The 19,480-nt window shown below is 39.9% G+C and overlaps 1 protein-coding gene and 1 long non-coding RNA gene across 14 annotated transcripts; one reads left to right on the top strand and one right to left on the bottom strand.

The window, feature by feature from the left end:
• Positions 1-10,478: 10,478 nt before the first annotated feature.
• LOC145790752 (putative polyribonucleotide nucleotidyltransferase 1, chloroplastic) lies at positions 10,479-17,380 on the top strand. Of its 13 annotated transcripts, none has more exons than XR_014329880.1 (7): positions 10,479-10,967; positions 12,287-12,547; positions 12,710-12,828; positions 13,387-13,465; positions 13,814-13,997; positions 14,172-14,219; positions 14,503-16,363. XR_014329880.1 is itself a non-coding variant. In XM_082869389.1 (7 exons), exons 2-7 carry the CDS (start codon positions 12,545-12,547, stop codon positions 16,925-16,927), a joined length of 492 nt encoding a protein of 163 aa, XP_082725515.1. In that variant the 5' UTR covers positions 10,479-10,967; positions 12,287-12,544; the 3' UTR covers positions 16,928-17,380. The 13 variants fall into 13 exon arrangements, 1 of the variants encoding a protein (XP_082725515.1); XR_014329885.1 differs by having other exon boundaries at positions 13,801-13,997; XR_014329879.1 differs by having other exon boundaries at positions 13,384-13,465.
• Positions 16,969-18,748, bottom strand: LOC145790754 (uncharacterized). Its single transcript, XR_014329887.1, has 5 exons — positions 18,681-18,748; positions 18,385-18,449; positions 17,402-18,289; positions 17,180-17,321; positions 16,969-17,107 (listed from the first exon to the last, which is right to left on the bottom strand). It is a non-coding gene; the product is annotated as an uncharacterized LOC145790754 (long non-coding RNA).
• Between the last annotated feature and the right edge of the window lie 732 nt (positions 18,749-19,480).

The following is a 19,480-nucleotide window of genomic DNA, read 5'->3' as shown; positions in this document are numbered from 1 at the left end:
TCCGCCTCTATAACATGTGCCCTGCGTCTGCGGGAGGACCCTCCTCGAGCTCCTCGAAAAGGCCTGGATGGCCCAGCTCCTCGGAAAGGCCTGGATGGCCCAGCTCCCTGAGAAGGCCTGGATGGCCCAGCTCCGTGAAAGGGCCCAGATGGCCTAGCTCCCCAAGAAGGCCCAGGTGGCCTGGCCGGCGGCTGAGCGTATACCGGGGGCATCTGAAAATAAAGAGTTCAATTCAAATACATCAGTCCAAATATGTACATCAGATGCAGATACAAGCAAAAACTACATGAAATGAGTGCATGTAAACACAGTGTACAGGTGGGGTGTGTGTCAGATGTGCTCTACACAAGTAGCCTATCAATGCAGTAGAAATCAGCATGTCATCAGAAGCATGATAAATGCCAGAAAACAAAAGGGTACCTGGATGCCCATGATAGACAACTGTGCCTCCCTCCGCAGGACCATGCCCTCGAGAGAGGCCACCAACCCGATCACCTCCTCCATGTACTCTCAGGGTGGCTGCAAATACGAGCTCATAATCATCAGTGAATAAAGGAATGTCTAAATGTTTGAATGATAGATGAAAAACAATGGGGCATACCAGTGGTGAGTCGGGATCAATGGCATATCGATCACCGGGCATCGGAGGCTCTAACGGGATCGGAGTCGGAGAAGTAGTCCCATACTGCCACCCCATCAGCTCAGTCGGCATGTCTGGCCATCTAGGATGGGGATAAGTCGGAGGAATCGGGGGAACCAATCTACCCCCACCTCCAGATGTACCAGTCCTGATGGTGGAAGGGGCGTCTGCAGCCCGAGCCCGGGCCTGGCTCTAGGATGGCATACCAGCAGACCTCGTCATCGGGGTGCGAACTCCCGTCAATGGAGGCATCAGATATGTATGACGGTAAGTGGCGTAATCCCCCTCCTCAAGATGCAGCAAAGCATCACTACCCAGTATAGCACCGACTACATCCTGTGAAGAAAGCCTATCAGCAGTCCGTATACTGACTGGGGGTGCTGCGGGAGGGTCCTGAGAAGTGTACCCCCATACCTGACGCAGAAAGCGTTCCCCCAGAAACCATGCTCTACCAACCAGTCCTTCGAGCAGGACCCTGTACTGGAAGGTGCCCGATCCTCCGGCATACTGAAATCGGAGGCCATCACCCAAGGGTGCCCAGGGCTGCCATGTAATCTGCGGATAACAAGTGCATAAACCAATCAGAAATCGGGAATATGCGGAGCAAATCAAAGATGAAAATGGAAGGGACCGAGAGTTTTGAAATACCTACGGTCGCACAGTGTCAAAATACTGCCGTAGATAAAAGAGAGTCTCTCGGGGTCTCGGCCGGTGCTGACCCTCGAACACCAGTGAGTACGGGGTCATGAGGGGCCCTGCCACCTCCAACTCTGGGGCTAATACCGAGAAGTATACGTAAACCCATAACTGAGAAAAGCAGTGCAGAATGTAAGTACAGAGTGCTGAGGGCAAAATACAGACTGTAAAGTGCGCTGTGTGTGCAATATACAAGTAATGAGGAGCAGAAATGTAAATCAAGAGGACAGAAAGTACCTCCCAGGCTCTCCAATAACCGCCAAGTAAGTCTCCCTGCCCGCGGGAGGTCGCGCTCATATAACAGTAAAGGGTAGCCAGGCCGGCGCTACCCTAGTCGTATCGACTGACCTATGATAGGTCAACCAGAGCGCTCAATAGATATAGCCCAACCGTGTTCCCTCTATCGGCAAACAGAGTAGTCCCGAAGAGGAACATAAGAAAACCACGGGCATACTGCTCTGTCTCCTCAGGAGTCCCGGGCTCCATCTCCGCCCGTCGGAAGTGGGAAGAGAACCAAGTGTATCGAACTCTCCCAGAAGCTCTGTCAACAGGCGGGCAGGCCCCCAGCAGATGTATCCAAGCGGCCTCCCATTCGCCCATGTCCTCGTCATAAGGAATAGACCAACCTCCTATGTCCAGGCCGGTCAACACAGCAAAATCCAGAGGGGTCATAGTCATGTCCCCAGTGGCAGAGAAATGAAAGGAGTTGGTGGTGTCCCACCATCTCTCCACCAAAGCGGCCATCAGTGTCCTCCTGGCAGGACAACGTGATAACCCAACGCAGAAGGCTCCGAACCCTGCCAGATCTACTAAATCCCGGACAGCCTCCGGGAGCTCAACATACCAATCTCTCGCAGCGGTGGAGCCATATCCCCGTACACCGCGAGAACCAACCTGCATTCAGAATGAATACATGTGTCAGTATAAAAATGAACGAGCTGTGTGCCAATATAATGAATGAGCTGTGTGTTCAAAGTGTGATGAATAAGCTACGTGCAAATAAAATGAATGAGCTGCGTGTTCGACTTTCAATCAAATGTGGGCTGCGTGTTCACAATCAAATTTGGGCTGCGTGTTCAGATTTCAGAAAATTAAAGTTTGGGCTACGTGTTCAACTTTCAATCAAATGTGGGCTGCGTGTTCACAATCAAATTTGGGCTGCGTGTTCAAATTTCAGAAAATTAAAGTTTGGGCTGCGTGTTCAACTTTCAATCAAATGTGGGCTGCGTGTTCAGATTTCAGAAAATTAAAGTTTGGGCTGCGTGTTCAACTTTCAATCAAATGTGGGCTGCGTGTTCACAATCAAATTTGGGCTGCGTGTTCAGATTTTAGAAAATTAAAGTTTGAGCTGCGTGTTCAACTTTCAATCAAACTGTGGGCTGCGTGTTCACAATCAAATTTGGGCTGCGTGTTCAGATTTCAGAAAATTAAAGTTTGGGCTGCGTGTTCAACTTTCAATCAAATGTGGGCTGCGTGTTCACAATCAAATTTGGGCTGCATGTTCAGATTTCAGAAAATTAAAGTTTGGGCTGCATGTTCAACTTTCAATCAAATGTGGGCTGCGTGTTCACAATCAAATTTGGGCTGCGTGTTCAGATTTCAGAAAATCAGAGTGTGGGTTGCGTGTTCTACTCTCAATCAGTGTGGGCTGTGTGTTCACCTTTAATCTGGGTTGTGCGTTAAGAAAATCAGAGTTTGGGCTGCGTGTTCAACTCTCAATCAGTATGGGCTGTGTGTTCACCTTCAATCTGGGCTGCGTGTTCAGAAAATCAGAGTTTAAGCTGTGTGTTCTACTCTACATCAGTGTGGGCTGTGTGTTCACCACCAATCTGGGCTGCGTGTTCAGAAAATCAGAGTTTGGGCTGCGTGTTCTACTCTCAGTCAGTGTGTGCTGTGTGTTCACTTTCAAATTTGGGCTGTGTGTTCGACAGATCAGTGTTTGAGCTGTGTGTTCACTTCCTAACTAAATGTGTGCCGTGCATTCGCAATCAATTAATGAGCTGAGTGTTCAGAAATTCAAGTGTTTAAGCTACATGTTCAGGATGCAAACAAAGTACTATGTCATAGGCTAAACTGTGTGTTCAAGCATGGCAAAGGCACGAAATGCACGAAAAATGCAGAAAATGAAATAAATACCTCTCGTGCCTCATAGGAGAGGTGATGCTCTGGCTCTCACAGGAGTAGATCTCTAGGTGCTCGATCATCAAAAACGGTAAAGTGACGAAAAACGGCCCGAGGGAGAACATGCGCCGGCGGGGCATACCTCCCGGGAATAAAGGGGCGAACCCTCGGAGGCAAAGTCATGGCATCAAAATCATCCCCGGCACTAGGAAAGCCTCCGCCATGAGGAAAATTACCCGCCATTTCGGAAAAACTGCAAAAGGAGCAAAAATGAGCCAAAATTGGAAAAAGTCAACAAAAGTCAACTCTCGGGAAATGAAAAAGTCAACAAAAGTCAACTCCCGAGAAAATCTTCCAAATATTGAGACAAACTCACCTCAAGCGGCGAAAATGAGAAAAGAAGCCCCGAAACCAAAATTTAATCGGTTCAAAGTGCTTGAAACTGAATGTTTTCGCGAAAACAACTTGCGTGGGGCGTTGGAAAACGCGTATAGAGCCCAGATCTGAGGGAGAAAATGGTGTAGGAAGCAAGAGGAGAAGATTTCGTGGCTGCATTTATAGGCTCAAAGTGTTTGGGTGAGAGAGCATAAAGAAAAGAAGGTGAAAAGACCGAATTGCCCACGGATTTGGGCAGGTGGCCGGCCGGCCACCTTTTCTGGCTGGCCGGCCATTCTCTTTTTTGAAAACTAGCCGGCCACCTCCCCCTCTCCATAAAACTAGCCGGCCATGTCCCCCACATGCTCACCTAGCTCTCTGCAAATTTTGAGGAGGATTGGAGTTCCCGGGACCTGAAAAAGTTCAAGGAAAGTGCACTTTCTGTTGCGAAATTGCTCCGCCGGAACTTCAGCTTCAAGTTCTGACATGTGTCTCATCATCATTCATCGAAATCAAAATGTATCCTTTTTGAATGCGTTGTAGCCTTCCCAGGAAGTGAATCGGAGGCCGTGATCGAGTTGCCTTCGCCGAAACACGCGTTCTTTGCTCGTTATTTCGTAACAAACGGGCACCTTGATTTATGCTCGTTGTGCACTATCATGCGCATAACTTGCATTCTCATGGGCATACTTGCATTATTATGCACATTTCTTGATATTCCATACCTCTGTGCTTGAGCATGCGTTGTCATGCACGTTCCTTTCTTGCATCGCGATGCATTCACTCGCCGGCATCGCGTGTGTCAAACGTTCGAAATCACATTGAATATATGTTGTTAGCATGTTGTGCTTGTTGAATTTCTCTCTTTTGCAGGCACGATATTGTATGTACGGTTCATTTGAGGCTGGTGCGACCAGACGAATCGCACAGTTATCGTATCTTCTCCGTGTGAGACGTGGCGAGGATTGAATAATTCTCCGCATTCTTAACTGCATGAAATGTAGTTGTTGCTTTGCATTCTTGCTTAAAACTGTTGCATCTATTTGCGAATACTTGCTTCATTACAGCTTGCTGCATTTGCATGATCATTAAGTTACTTCCAGCTCTGTGCATATCGCTTTGCATTTTGCCCCCTTTGCCTGCGGGCACATCTCTATTTATCTTGTACGTTTGTCTAAGTCTTCGGCCTTGTCAAAAATGGGTCGTCTCTGGGCTTTGACATTCACTCCCGTCACTTGTGACTTCCGAGTTCTGTCAAAGAGGGGCAACTGTAGACACCCCATTTTTGACCGACCTTAAGACTCAGACATCACCGATTGAGCGCTCGGTGACGTTGCATATCGTGCTCGTTCAGAAGTTTCAGAGTCGCGGCCGTGAGCCCTGCCTCCGGACTTTCGAACCCTCTTCTGTGCCTTGCCTCGGTTTGCGAACCAGACTCGATTTTCTCTGTTTCTTTTCCTGAGGGGAGGGAGAGGTCCCGTGGACCATCTCTCAGTGGCCGTAGGCTACATTTTGTGGCCATAGGCCATTTTGCCCATTTCGGAGCCTGGTTTCCGATTTTTCGGGACCGTTGGTCGTGTGCCTCGGTTCGGGACTGCTTAACCATCTCCGTTTGCTCTGATTTTTGGCATGCATCTTATTTACTCCCTCTTGAGGGACACTGAGGTCTGAGAGACCCACTTTGTGGTCGAATGCCACTTTCGGTGCTTAATAGGTAGTTTTCGGGGCCCCGAACTGCGCGTTCTGGCCCCCGAGCATTCGTTTTGCATCGGTTTTCGTTCATTTTTGGCAGGTACCTCTGTTTCATCACCAGAAAGGCCGTAGAAGGGTGGGAGGCCAGCAATTGTTTCAACAACCAGTTTTATTCCTCCGGCGCCCTCCGACGCCCGTTTTTCTCACTTCCAAGCCAATGTTGAACAACCTTGGGCCATTTTCTTGAGCTTTTAACCACATATTTGTGTTGTACACACATGGGAGGACACTAAAAGTTGGCGGCCGGCCAGTAATTCCACCTGACCCTTTTGAACCCTTCCTAAAAATGGCTTGTTCTCTCTCCTGTTTCACTGTTTCCAATTTTGAACCACAGGGTTGTGTTGAGGGTACCTGGGAGGACACCTATCTGTGGTGGCCGGCCATTAAATCACATTGACCCTTTTGACCCCTAGCCGGCCGGCCATGGGAGGTGGCCAGCCGGCCACCTGCAGCTCCAAAAACTGGCCGGCCTCTCTCCTTGCAGTGTGTACTTTACAGCTGTATAGCTGTTTTCCCCCAAAAATATCTTTATCCGGGGGACAGCTTTTGGGGGAAAACTTGGCTCCTTTTCCCCCACCTCTTCCCCTCCATATCTCCCTCTCCTTGGTCCATATAACCAGCCTCCAGCATTGGTCTTAGGGGTTGGAAGAAATTGCCTTCAAGCTTTGGTATACAAATCTCCCTCCATCTCTCTCTTTCAAACAAAAAACATCCAAGTTCTACCACATTTTCTTCATCACCACTTAGCATCACCACCACTACTCCATTTCCGGCAGCTCGGGGAGCTTTCCAGCAGCTAGGAGGCATCACTTCTCAAGCCAAGAAGCAACCAAAGACTTGTCTTCAAGGGTAAGTACCATTTCCCCTTTTTTTGGCTCATTCTTGTATCATTTATAAGCCATACATGCTTGCTGTTTTGAGCTCCGACCAAAACTGAAAAGGTCATTTTTTTGAGCTCATTTTCTTGTTTCATTAAGGGCTCAACACTGTTTGAGCCCCCCATATTGCACTTGCTTCAATATCCTTCTTGAATGCCATTTTCTTGCATGGTATTTTTGGCCTACATGTGATCTATTTTGGAGCATTATGTAAACTGTAGATAGGCTTATTTTGAGCCCCTCTTCAACATTTAAGAAGGGCTCATCACTGTTTGGGACCTCCATGTGCCACTTGTCATTATACCCCTCTTTGGTCCCCATTTTTGCATGATTTATTAGCTTATTGTGCTTCTGTTTTTGGGCAATTTTCAGAACTGTAAACAGTCTTATTTTGGCCTCCTCTTAATGTTTCATTGAGGGTATTTCACTGTTTGAGGCATCATTTATATACTTTGTGTTATATCTCTCTTTTTTGGCCATATTTTGCATGATATTTTTGGCTTGTATGCATACTGTTTTGGGTCCGGACATCAACTGTAAAATGCATTATTTTTGGCCCCTCTTCAATGTTGTTGAAGGGCCCCTTTGTGTTTAAGGCCAGCAACCTCTACTTGCTTCTTTGGCCACCTTTTGGCCCATTTCCTTGCATGAGAGCTTAGCCATACCTGTGTTTGTTTTTGGGCTATTTTCAGAACTGTAAAAGATCATGTTTTGGGCCCCTCTTCATCTTTGTTGAAGGGCCCTAATCTGTTCGGAGCCAGCAGCTGTGAGTTGCTTCTTTATCTCATATTTAGGGCCATTTTGGCATGCTAGTTTTTCCCTGTTTTTGTTTGCTGTTTGGCCATGTTTTGAACTGTAAAAATGCTTATTTTGGGGCTGCCTTGCTTCTGTCTTTTCATTCCATGTACCAATTATGCATGCTTTGTATAGCTGTAAGCCATTTCATGTACCTAGTTTTGCATTTCGGGAGAAATTCCATGCATCGGGTGTCATTTCGCCTTGTTTCGGGGCTGTTTTGCCCCTCATTTTGATACTTATTTTTTCATATTTGCATATCATATTCCATGTCTTTGCCATGTCTCATTAGAGTGGCATTTCAGTGCCTGAGGGTCGGTCCTCGGTTTGCGTGCACGCGTGCACGCATTTCGAGTCATCTTGTTTTCATCTAATGGCCTCCTATGTGAGTATGGCTGAGGCTCTCTCATGTTGGTGTAAGCCCATTATTGCATTGCGTATGCCATTTCATCCATAGCATTGTGTATGCTCGACTGTGTATTACCTCGTATAGCGTGTATGCCATTCCATGACATTGTGTATGTTAGGATTGTATCTTAGTTGCATTTCATGCATGTCATGCATATTGCATCATGTTCAGGATAGGAGTTAGCCCGGGCACGGGAAACGAGGTACGTTCCGTACTCTGAGTGACGGAACGTGTCTCAATTCCCTAGTCACCGACACTCCGGATTATCCATGATGGAGTTAGGTTTTGTCTTGTTTTCATGTGCATTCATCCTATATTGAATTGTGCAATTCGATTCCTCGGCCATCATGCCTCGATATGCGTGATTGGTGGCACGAGGATCGAGGCATGCATATATCTGTGAAAATACATTGCTATGCCCCTTTCCTGCTCTCTGTTGCAGCAAATCAAGAATCAGCAATCTTCCGAGGATTGGCACGCATTTCAAGAACAGATGCAAACAGAGGCTAATTGGGGCATCGTCATGGATTTTCGCGCAAGGCAGCCTAAACATACATCATTCATCAGAAGCAAGGCAGTCCCTGGCTTGCACGCCAGTTTTACAGCTTTCTTAGTTAATTTGCTAATTAATTAGGAATTTGTACATTATTCGGACTGTAATATTTGGACTGTACTATTCTTTCATTTGGGACTGTAATATTCTTTCATTTGGGACTGTATATTTATTCGGACCCTCTGTGCGAGGGCATAATTGTAATAAGTGTGCGTGTGTGTGTTGTATGTCTTCCAACCCCACGTCTTTCTCCCTTTTATTTATCCGCTTATGATGGTTAGATTAGGGCATATTTCAATTAGCATACAGTATGACAGCATGTTTGCATCATTCATCTGTTTTGCATGCACCGGACTCGGCGCATCATACTAACTACATCGTACTTTCAATTCCAAATTGAATACATGTTAGCTGTAGCATTTCATACGCCATGTCTAGAATTGCCGAGCCTGCTATAGTTGCAATTTTGCATGTGTTGCATTAGGCATTTCTCTATACTTAGAATCATGCATGAATTTCTAATATAGTTTCTATTTTGGCTTGGAGTACTCGGTAAGTTCTATGCTTTAGCATCCTTGCATGCGTGTGAGTGCTGCCATGAATAGCATGCTTACCGTGAGGCTATATGCTTATGTGATTTAACTGCCTGAATGCCTGTGGGTGAAGGTTGGGTTATTTGGATTGGAATAAATCATCAACTGTTTGTTTTAAGCCCACTAGATAGTGGCAAAACCATCTTTACTAAGCCCACTAGATAGTGGCAAAACCATCTTTACTAAGCCCACCAGAGGGTGGCAAAATCTGCATTTTAAAGCCTACTTGCGAGTAGCACCATCAAACCTTTTTTTCAAACAAACAAACATGAAATATTTTGTTCCAATTCAGGCGACTCAGTCTATACTTGTATGCTGTGCGCATCACATAGTAACCTAGGCTAATAATCGGAATAAGAACACACAATGTTTTCAAAAATAGATATCATGGTTAGTAGAGGCCGGTCTCTGACCGGGCGAGCAGGGGTGCTCACGAAGTGACCTTCCCCAATCGTACACAAGTTCCCGAGCCGAGGCAACTTTGGTGATGACGGACACGTGGCCTTAGGCAACGAGTCAGGGTTTCCTAAATTTCCCAAAATAAAATATTTAGGTGGCGACTCTGTATCTGGCAAAACAGTCCATGTTTGGCACTTTTTTCAAAAATCTGTTTTCTCAAAACGATTTGCCGGATTTGGACTTTTTGGTTCAGATTTAGAACCGTGACAATTTGAGAGTCCTGAGGTGTAGTGACCCCAATATGAACAGAACGGGAGCTCGTTCCTCCTGGGGCGTTCGGGGACGTCTACACACACTACAAGAAATTATACTTTTGACGACTATTTTTAGCGCCGACGTCAATTTTTCATAGTGAAAAGTATATTTTTGGCGACACAGTAATAAATTTCGTTGGTAAAAGTAGACTTTTACTGACACAATTTACTACCGTCACTAAACGAGCATAACATTCACTAAGCGCCAAAATTATGGGTTGCTGCCAAAATTTTAAAAATTTTAGCTACGAGACTTATTTTTTGGCAACACAATAAGCGTTGCTATTAGTGTGCTTACTTTTGGCAACGACAAGTTGGCGTGGGCAAAGAGTTAAACATTTAGCGACGACAACACTATTCGTTGGCAAAAATTTTGCTAGTAAAACGAGGTGATTTCATGATTTGTGTTTTTATTATAACTTTTTAAAGAGTTTTAAATATTCTAGTTTTATTGAATTTTAAAATTAAAGTGATCATCGAATTAGATCACAAAATGAACCCATTAAGCCCAAACAAACTCATTGAGATGGCTAATTTGAGATAATCTAGACTTTTTCAAAGAATGTGGTTAGATTATTAATTTTAATATGTTTGGTTTTATTTTTAGAAAATTGTTTCAGAATTTTTTTTTCTAAAAAACTAAAAAATAATTTGGTGAAAAAATTAAAAAACATACTTATTATTTTTGAATAATTTTTTCTTTTTGGAGGTCATAAATAATTTTTAAAAATATTAAACATTTCATGATGCACAAAAAGTCAACCGTTAAAAATTACACTTTCCACAATGCACAAAAAACCAGCCGTTTAAAATATTACACTTTTCACAACACGCAATTGCTATCGTGAAAGGTATGACAAAAAAAAAAAAAATAGCGCCAAAATAAAAATTTCAGGAGCCAAACAAAAAAAAAAAATTTTAAAATTAATCAAAAGCTTAAGTCCCTAATTCATTCTCACACCCAACCCTGCCCTAGTCTCTCTCTCTCTCTCTCTCTCTCTCACAGTGGCGACAACACCGACGTGTGCAATACCCCCTTCGGCATCTACGTAACCCTCCTCCTCTCATGTCCTCTCATTCTCTTCTATCGCTCTCGCAAACGCTCACAATCTCTCTCTTGTAGACCGGCGTTTGCAGATCTCCCAACCCTCTTACTCTCTCGTAGACGTATATTGAGTCGGAGATCCTTCTAGATTATTGCTAATCTAGAAGGATTTGGATCTGCCGGAGTTTGATCGGCCTCCGGTGGGACATTTGTTGGATGAGAAAGTTATCATCTCAGAAATACGATGAAATGGGTTACATTGTTTAAAGATTTCAAAGAATAAGTTGGGTCTTTCTCAGCCTCCTTCCTCTTCTTCTTCATCTTCCTCGTCTATTAACCAAGACAACAATGTCACTTCAACCACACAAGACTCATCTGCATCTTCATCGTCTTCAAGGTTTGTTTTATCATACTATCTAATTATTAATGGGTTTTCTATTCTTTTGTAATGCCCTAAATTCAATTTTATTGAATGATTTTTACTGGGTTTTGTATAATAGTGATTAGTTGTTGTTGGGAGATGTTTGAATCTACAAGTGTTTGATTGATTTACTCACTGATTAGAACAAAGCTATCAACTAAAAAGTGTTAGGGGTTTCTAATAGATGAAAAGGCATGAAAAGGGGGAATAAAGCGAAAATGAGGGTGTTTGGGTTTCTAACTTTAATTATCCACTAAAGTTAGTAAGGACTTTTAATTAACCTGAGTTTATAAATTTCATTATCAAGTAGTGGTTTCTTATTAAGTAAAAATTTGTGATTTATGAAGTAGTGGTTTCTAATTATGAAATATTGGTTCATTTTCATTATGATTCTATGGGTGGTTTCCATTCTATTGTGCTAATTGGGACATTGGTTCAATCTTTTATCTGTTTCGTTATTGTTATTATTTTTGATGAAGTTCTGTTGTGAATGTAGTTGTTATTGAGGGCCTGTGTGTTACCATCCTGAGAAAAGCAAGTGTTCTTTGCGGTCATATGGATTTGACAATATCTCTATTGAACATGTATTTTGGAACAATTTTTTGGTTTCCTTTTGTTTTGATTAACCCCATACTTGAAAAATGCCTTCGCATGATTAAGAAGACGAAATGTATAGGTGTGGATGGGCAAATATGAGTTGCCCAGCCTCTTAGAGCACCCATCTAGACTTGAGGCACATGCATATGAATTTTTCTAGTCTTATAAACATTTTCAAGCCTGAACCCTCATAAGTAGCCTAACTAAGCAGGTTTGTGACTTTTAGGCTTAAGCCAAAGTTGTATTCCAATTTCCGTCCAATTATGCAAGTTTGAACCTTTATAATGTAACTTATTGTAGGCACTTGACAACCTACCACATGTCCATTAACTTATTGTTTCGTTGAGCTCTAATTGATTCTTGATCCTTTTTTAGCCATTTAATTCAATGCCCTTACAAGTTGCTAGTTTTGGTGGATATCTCTTGGTTGAAGACATTTTAACCCTCTCTTTTGCTCCAAGAGATTCACACAAAGCACAAATACAATTTGCATTGGAATGAGGAATACCAGCATTTGTTGCCATGCTTGGTACTCGCAGACTTCCATTTCCCACTTCCTCATTTGACTTGGTGCACTGCTCTCGATGTTTGATCCCTTTTACAGCATATAGTAATATCTCTGTAACTCGTGTGCCTCTCACATTGTACACTTCATTTATTGCTTCGGTTCTTATTATAAATAATGTCATACTTTGCAGATGCAACATATTTTATCGAAGTTGATAGGTTACTTCACCAAGGAGGGTATATAGTCATTTATGGCCCCCTTGTACAGTGGTCTAAACAAGATAAGGAATGTGCAGATCTCCAGGCAGTGGCTAGAGCATTGTTTTATGAGCTAATTGCTGTAGACGGGAACACTGTCATTTGGAAAAGCCTAATGGGGATTCATGTCTCCCAAATCAAAATGAATTTGAGCATGAATTGTGTGATGAATCTGACGACCCAAATCATACATGGTAGTTGTCCTTTCAAGGCCTCCGTTCTTCTTCTTCTTCTTCTTCTTCTTCTTCTTCTTCTTCTTCTTCTTCTTCTTCTTTTCTCTCTCTCCTTTTATTTTCTTTTTGGTTTACTAATAGAATGCTGGCTCATGGAAACCCCATTATTTTGTTCCTTTTTAGAATGCTGTAGATGGGAACACTATCATCTAGAAAAAGCCTAATGGGGATTCATGTCTCCCAAATCAAAATGAATTTGCGCTTGAATTGTGTGATGAATCTGATGACCCAAATCATGCATGGTAGTTGTCCTTTCAAGGCCTCCGTTCTTCTTTCTTTTTTTTTGTTCTCTCATTTTATTTTCTTTTTAGTTTACTAATAGAATGCTAGTTCATGGAAACACCATTATTTTGTTCGTTTTTTTATTATATGTTGCAGCTGCTTTAAAAGGATTTAAATGATTGTGGTCTAAGTTTCTAATCTCAGCATTGTAGCATTGATCAACAATATTGACTAAAGCTCATCTAAAGAACTTGTTGTAGGTACTTCAAGTTAAAGAAATGTGTTAGCAGGAAATTTTAAACTTGGTGTTGTAGGCTCATACCTTAGTAAATCTAAATCATTTATGTAAAATTCTGAATATTTTCTAGGTCTTTGTGTTTGGGATTGTAGTATTGTTGTACTTGGGAAATGTACATACTCATAATATTTGTTAAATTTTTTAGGAGAAATTACGCAACAGTGGGATTTTCAAAATAATTATTACATATGCATGAAAAAAATTATAAATTTAATTATTAATATGTTTCCTCATTCTCACATATTGGGTATGGATCCACTGGTTCATTGGTTTACAGCAGCTGCGACCTACACTGAGAAGAAGCACCTCTCTTCTCTTCAACTCTTCCTTCACAGCTGTTGCTGATTCCTTCACCTCAGGTTCTTCTTCTTTTTTCTCATTTATTTATTTATTTATTTATTTTTAATTTTTTTTTTCCTTCTATAGATTTGCATTTTTATTTGATTTGTTCATTAGCATGTGAAGTGATTTTTTTTTTTTTTTTTTAAAGATAAGAAACTCCTTATTTGTTATCTGTTGTGTGCTTGTTGTGGATATTGTTATAGGGGATGTTATGGTTTGTTTTTGGATTGTGCTTACTTCTAATTGGTTAAGGGCTCATGATCATTGTTATCTTTCGGATCACAATATTATTTTCTTAATAACTTCTATCAAGTCATTTAGTTTTGATTTTTTACATCTTAACATCAAGTAGTATTGTGTGTCAGTATGTCCTCTGTTTGTGGTGGATGCTTAGTCTTGCAAGATGATGGTGTCCTAGTGAAGCGCTCTTTTACTGGTATAGCAATGGGTTTGGTTTTGGAAACTAAGGAATTTGGGGAGGATGGAACCCCACTTATTCTTTATGACATAACTGGATTTGAAGATGCATCTGGGGACATGGATTTTAAGGTACTGCCTTCTGAATTTCTTTCATATTTACCATTACAATGTGTTCAGTTGGTTTTCAATTTAATTTTCTTGTTACATGTGAAAAATCTCGAGGAGCTACACAAGTAGAAGTATGCCATAATACAGAATCCGAAGGCATGGTAAATAATTAGATTAGTGATTTTAATGGTGCAGGTTGCTGGAAATGAAGATGGTATAACCGTGTTTCAAATGGACATAAAGGTCATACATCACTTACATTTTAGTAGTATGAGTTCCTTTAATATGAGTAATGTGTGTGTGTGCTCTCATCTTCTTGTCTTTCTTTTCTCCAAAATGACACTGTTGTTTTCATTGAAGACAGTTTACTGTTTTTTGTTTTCTTGGCCACTGGTCTGCTATGGCATGACTTCCACAATGACTTTCATGGTTTCATTGAAGGCAACTTACTGTTTAGTGTTTCTTGGCCATCTATCAGATATACAATGGGTAACTACACTCAACGTAACACATTCTTCAATGACAGGTAGTAGGAATTACTTTGCCAATTATGAAGCAAGCACTCCTACAAGCAAAGGATGGCCGGACGCACATTCTTGGTAAAATACATCAGTACCATAATTTATGATCAACATTCACTACTACAAAAACAGATAAAGATCACACTTTTTTTGTGTGATGTATGTTATTTAATCACACCTTTTAAGTTTTATTAAAGTGTGATCTTTGGGAGTGTCACACTTTTTAAGTGTGCTTAATAACATTTAGATCACACCTTTTAAGTGTGATTAAAAACATTTAGATCACAGCTTTTAAGTGTGATTAAAAATATTTAAATCACACCTTTTAAGTGTGATCTTTGAAAGTGTGATTAAAAAAGATCATTTTTAATCACACCTTTTAAGTGTGATTAATAACATTTAGATCACACCTTTTAAGTGTGATCTTTGGAAGTGTGATAAAAAATGGTCATTTTTAATCACACTTTTTAAGTGATTAATAACATTTAGATCACACATTTTAAGTGTGATTAATAACTAATAAAATTTGTAATAAAAAAAAGGTTCGACATATTTGAAAAATAATCAATATTATTTTTGTATGCACATTTGAAGAATATAATACACACTATATACTATATTTTGAATCATAACCACATATTGAATAGAATAACGTCATATATTTCATAAATAGAAATTAAATATTCAAAAGTATATACAAAGGAATTAAATAAAAAAAAATTAACTGTGCTTACATATATTAAAAAACTTAAAAAACTTGAAAAACTATGTTATTTAATTCTTGGACCATATTTTGCATCTCTGCAAAAAATTTCTGACCTGAAAAATGAAAACACAAATTAATCCAGAAACCGCTGATGCATATAAATAAACTAAAAAGTACGGAAGTACGGAAGAAAAGAAAATATTAGAAACCTTACCTCCACCTCTAATCCAACAAACTATCACAGCAATAAAATTAAATACAAGGCAAAGAACTATGCCTGCAATGGCAAGTGGGGTAAAGGGGAAAAAAATATCAGTGAAACAGGCAAGTTATATATAAAAGAAATGCAGATCAATTGAAGTCTTCTTACTAAAGTTATATCAGAAAGACAATATAAATGAGAAAAGGAGGAAAAAAATTTACTCTTGTATCATCCAATTTCGAATATTAACCTTGCAAGACTTCTTTCTGGTGGTGGTCGTGATGGTGGAGGTGGTGTAGGAATAAGCAGATTAAGTCACTTTAGTTGTCATGAAACTATCCTCTAACTCAACTAAAACATATAATAAATCATGCTAGACGATCAGCACTTCATTGATATTCAGGCAGTCAATGAAGTAAAAAAACAGTAATTTGATCATGAGTATTCATATATCAAAAACTCATCTATGAAAAATGAACAGGCGATGAGTATCAAATCATGTGTGTTGTTGCTCTTCACGATTCTATAAATTCTAAATTTCTCTGTAGCACTTAATCTTTCAGCTTTCGTATTCTCTCAATTCTCATCTCCCAATCCTTTGTTGTAATGATCATCATATTTATAGAGGGTCATTCACTTGAAAAGGGACTCATCATCAATTTGAATTTTGAATTTTATGATAATGTTGTTTAAATTTAAACATAATGTTATCACATTTTGTATTTCAAAGCTGGTTGACCATATTGATATTCTAGATTTTATCCTGTGAAGCTTTCCTGCCATAAGTTCTATACATGTTGTCCTTTGATTGAACGCACCATAGGCTGAATTTGGTAGACTCCACGTGTCGCTTGACTTGTCTAGGCTTGAAGATCTTGAGTAACATCCTTTAAATGAAATGTTATTGTATCTTATCCTGTATGTCAACTGATCATATTAAACTTTTTTTGAGTTGTTATCCTACAACTTTTTCACCGTTAGGCTCTGCATGTGCCATTTCCTACTTGAACATGTCGCCATTTGAACTTTGTAATCTCCACGTGTCACTTACTTGTATAGACTTAAAGACTACGAATGTTAAAGTCTTGTCATCTAATTTTTTATTTTTATTTTTTTTGGAAGAAAAGTCTCATCATCAAATTGAACTTGGAATCTTATTCTAAATTCAGTTGAAATTTACATTCCAATACTAAGAAGAAAAAAAATCTGAACTACTACATTTGCCCTTACAAAATATCACAAGACACACCTATAGAGAGAGAGAGAGAGAGAGAGAGAGAGAAAGGGATAAAAAATATTTCTCAGTCAAAATTTCCCTAATAAACAAGATTTTTGACAAAACTTGAATATAAAATTTAATTATGATGTAATTGATATATGTTTAGATTCTCATGATACTCAATTTCATGACCTGTTTATTTCAAAATTTTCAGTCATTGAAGATGTGTCAAATCATGCTTCTACAACATTGAAAAACTCATCCCAAGTGGCCAACCCATACTTCTTAGAGGTCCAAACTTAACCAGAGTAAAAAACCATCTGACATGAAGTAAATGTTATGGCAAGAGCATACCTTCAAAAATTCTGCAACCTTTGCAGCCAACTGCTGCTGCTCAAAGGTACTTTTATTTCCATGCCAAGTAAATAATGAAGATCCAGATTGCAGAAGGAAACATTCATTGGAGTTCAATGATGTTGCAACCTGACACAAATATTCAAGTCTCTCAGATAGCTTGTCATATGGGGAAGAAAAAAAGGACCACTAAAATCTTACCAGGCCAAATCGAAAGCCAAGGCCCTACTTGCAGCTTCTTTATCAAATTCATTGTCTATCAATGGCTCGTAAATGAATGCACACGCCACGATTGATTTGAAATATGCACAAGCCAAGGCCCTATGAATCCACCGTGTTTTGGCTGCACCAACATTGATTTCATTAATCAAATTATCAAATACAACGTGCAACTATAATTAAGAGTGCTTTCACTTTAATTACCTGAAAATGCTCATAGTAGAGCTTGGCAGCCTTGGCATGTGACAGTACACCTTTGAGCAAAAGATTGTCAATGATTTTGTTATAAAACATGATACCAGTTGGATTGGGTCAAAACTTCAATGTAAATTCAACATACCAGATCAGTTATATGCACAACAAAAACAGAAGGCCAGACAATGAACCAACAGGACATAAATACCTTATCAAGTCATCAAATTGAAGAGGAAACAGTTATCCTCTTTATAAACCAGAAAAGCATAACAAACACAACTTAAAGCATCACAATAGAGATCTATCATGCCCTACAATTATTATATAAGACTCACTGACACATGGTAATTGCTATTACTACTGTATATTGACCATCATTTGCTTCCTCTTTTGTTTCATCTCCTGATTTCCAGACAATATCTTTCAAACCAGTTACAAGGTTCTTGTAGAACTGTAATAAAGAATGTGCAATGTTGAGCTTAAAAATTATAGTCAACAGGATACAAAAGCAACAAATGTGCACGAAGGGGATTCCATAACATGGGACAACTGTGCACAAAAAGGTAGAAATTTGGTCGAACTTCCGATAAGGACAAGCCACAGAGCCTAAAGTTAAAATTTCTGGAATCAAAACAGGTGGATGACAAGGTTATGCCACTGTCCAATAGAAAATCACTTGCTTTTGCTAATTGTAAAATCCAAGAAATTTTATGCAAAGCTTCATTAGGTACCATTAGCATGAATAGTAGGGTGCATAAAACCAATAAGCATTAAAACCAAGTATACGTGTGTAACCATCGCAATGAGATTTCAGAACCATACCTTATGAAATTCTAAGGTATCCCCTCCAACCTTGCGAAGCTCAACCATGCAAAGTGAGGGAGACACCTCATAAATCTGTAGGACATTATTTTCAGACCCAGTTTTAAACACTGCTTCACATGATAGTCTAGTGATTTTTCACTCAACAGGTGACCCCTGAAAGATCATACCTCTGTTGCAACAAATAAATGACCCTTGCGCCCAGTTTTCTTTGCTTGAAGCTTCAGCTCAAGGCCTGTCCAATATAATAGAGACAGCTATTAGTCATTCAACTATTAACTATTGGAGACATACATCATCGAACAAGTTAAAAAACTAAATATCAGCTGGTTCATTCATGACATGAGATAGGAACTCTAACTTAACTGACAAAAATGCATGGAATGCTCAGATTCTAAAGATCTCTACATCTGATAGCTCAGCTACCAAAACATAACAATCAAAAAACTATATGCCTTCGACATACCATTTGCTTTTCAAACAGAGAACTGAGGTTGAGACCCTAAGATTTAGATATAAGTATTCAAAAGTGTTCGTGGAGACAGGATTCACAGGTTGTTCTTCCCGTCTTTCCACGACAAGGTTTTGAGTGTCCTGCACATCAAAACAAAAATCACAATTAACACCCCCAATGCCCTATTCCTCAATACTAACCGAAAGGGTAGATGATCAAATGTTTTTTGACTGAAATTGTAAACAAGATATAGTTACCCTTGATTCATTGAAAATAGCATCCACATCGTCGAGACTAACATCCTCGTTTGCAAAAATAGGAGGCTTATATCCCTTCTTAAACCACTCATTCTCAATGACCTTCCCAATGGTAATGCACTGTTTATACAATGAAATAACATTTGCAAAGCATTGGATACTCACCTCACAGATAAGTCCCACCAACTATGGTAGTGGTAAGAGTGGTTATAAAATTTGTTTCAAATTGGATGTCTAACACCATAATCACCAAATTTCATCTAAACCCAATTTCTACAATAGGCATAATCAATTGCATTAAATTGTAACATGGTAAGAAATTCTTTTTTTTTTTTTTTTTGGTCAAGTAAAATAGAACTAAATGACCAAATTATCAACATAAGAGTGAAATTACAATAACTACAAGGGTAATTTGCCATTAAAATTAAAGACCAAACGTAGCACTCAAATACTACAATTAAGCTTTTCATATCAAGGCAAGAGACTGATAGCCAGATTTATGCAACATATAAAATTCAGTGAACTTGCAAACTTCACTCCTTTTTGGCACAACTT

This window comes from Camellia sinensis, chromosome 5, assembly GCF_055761805.1.
Source record: "Camellia sinensis isolate YWXY chromosome 5, ASM5576180v1, whole genome shotgun sequence".
In the NCBI taxonomy this organism is placed as follows: Eukaryota; Viridiplantae; Streptophyta; class Magnoliopsida; order Ericales; family Theaceae; genus Camellia; species Camellia sinensis.
Note: the sequence above shows the minus strand (reverse complement) of the source record. Positions and strands in the feature narration are given on the sequence as shown.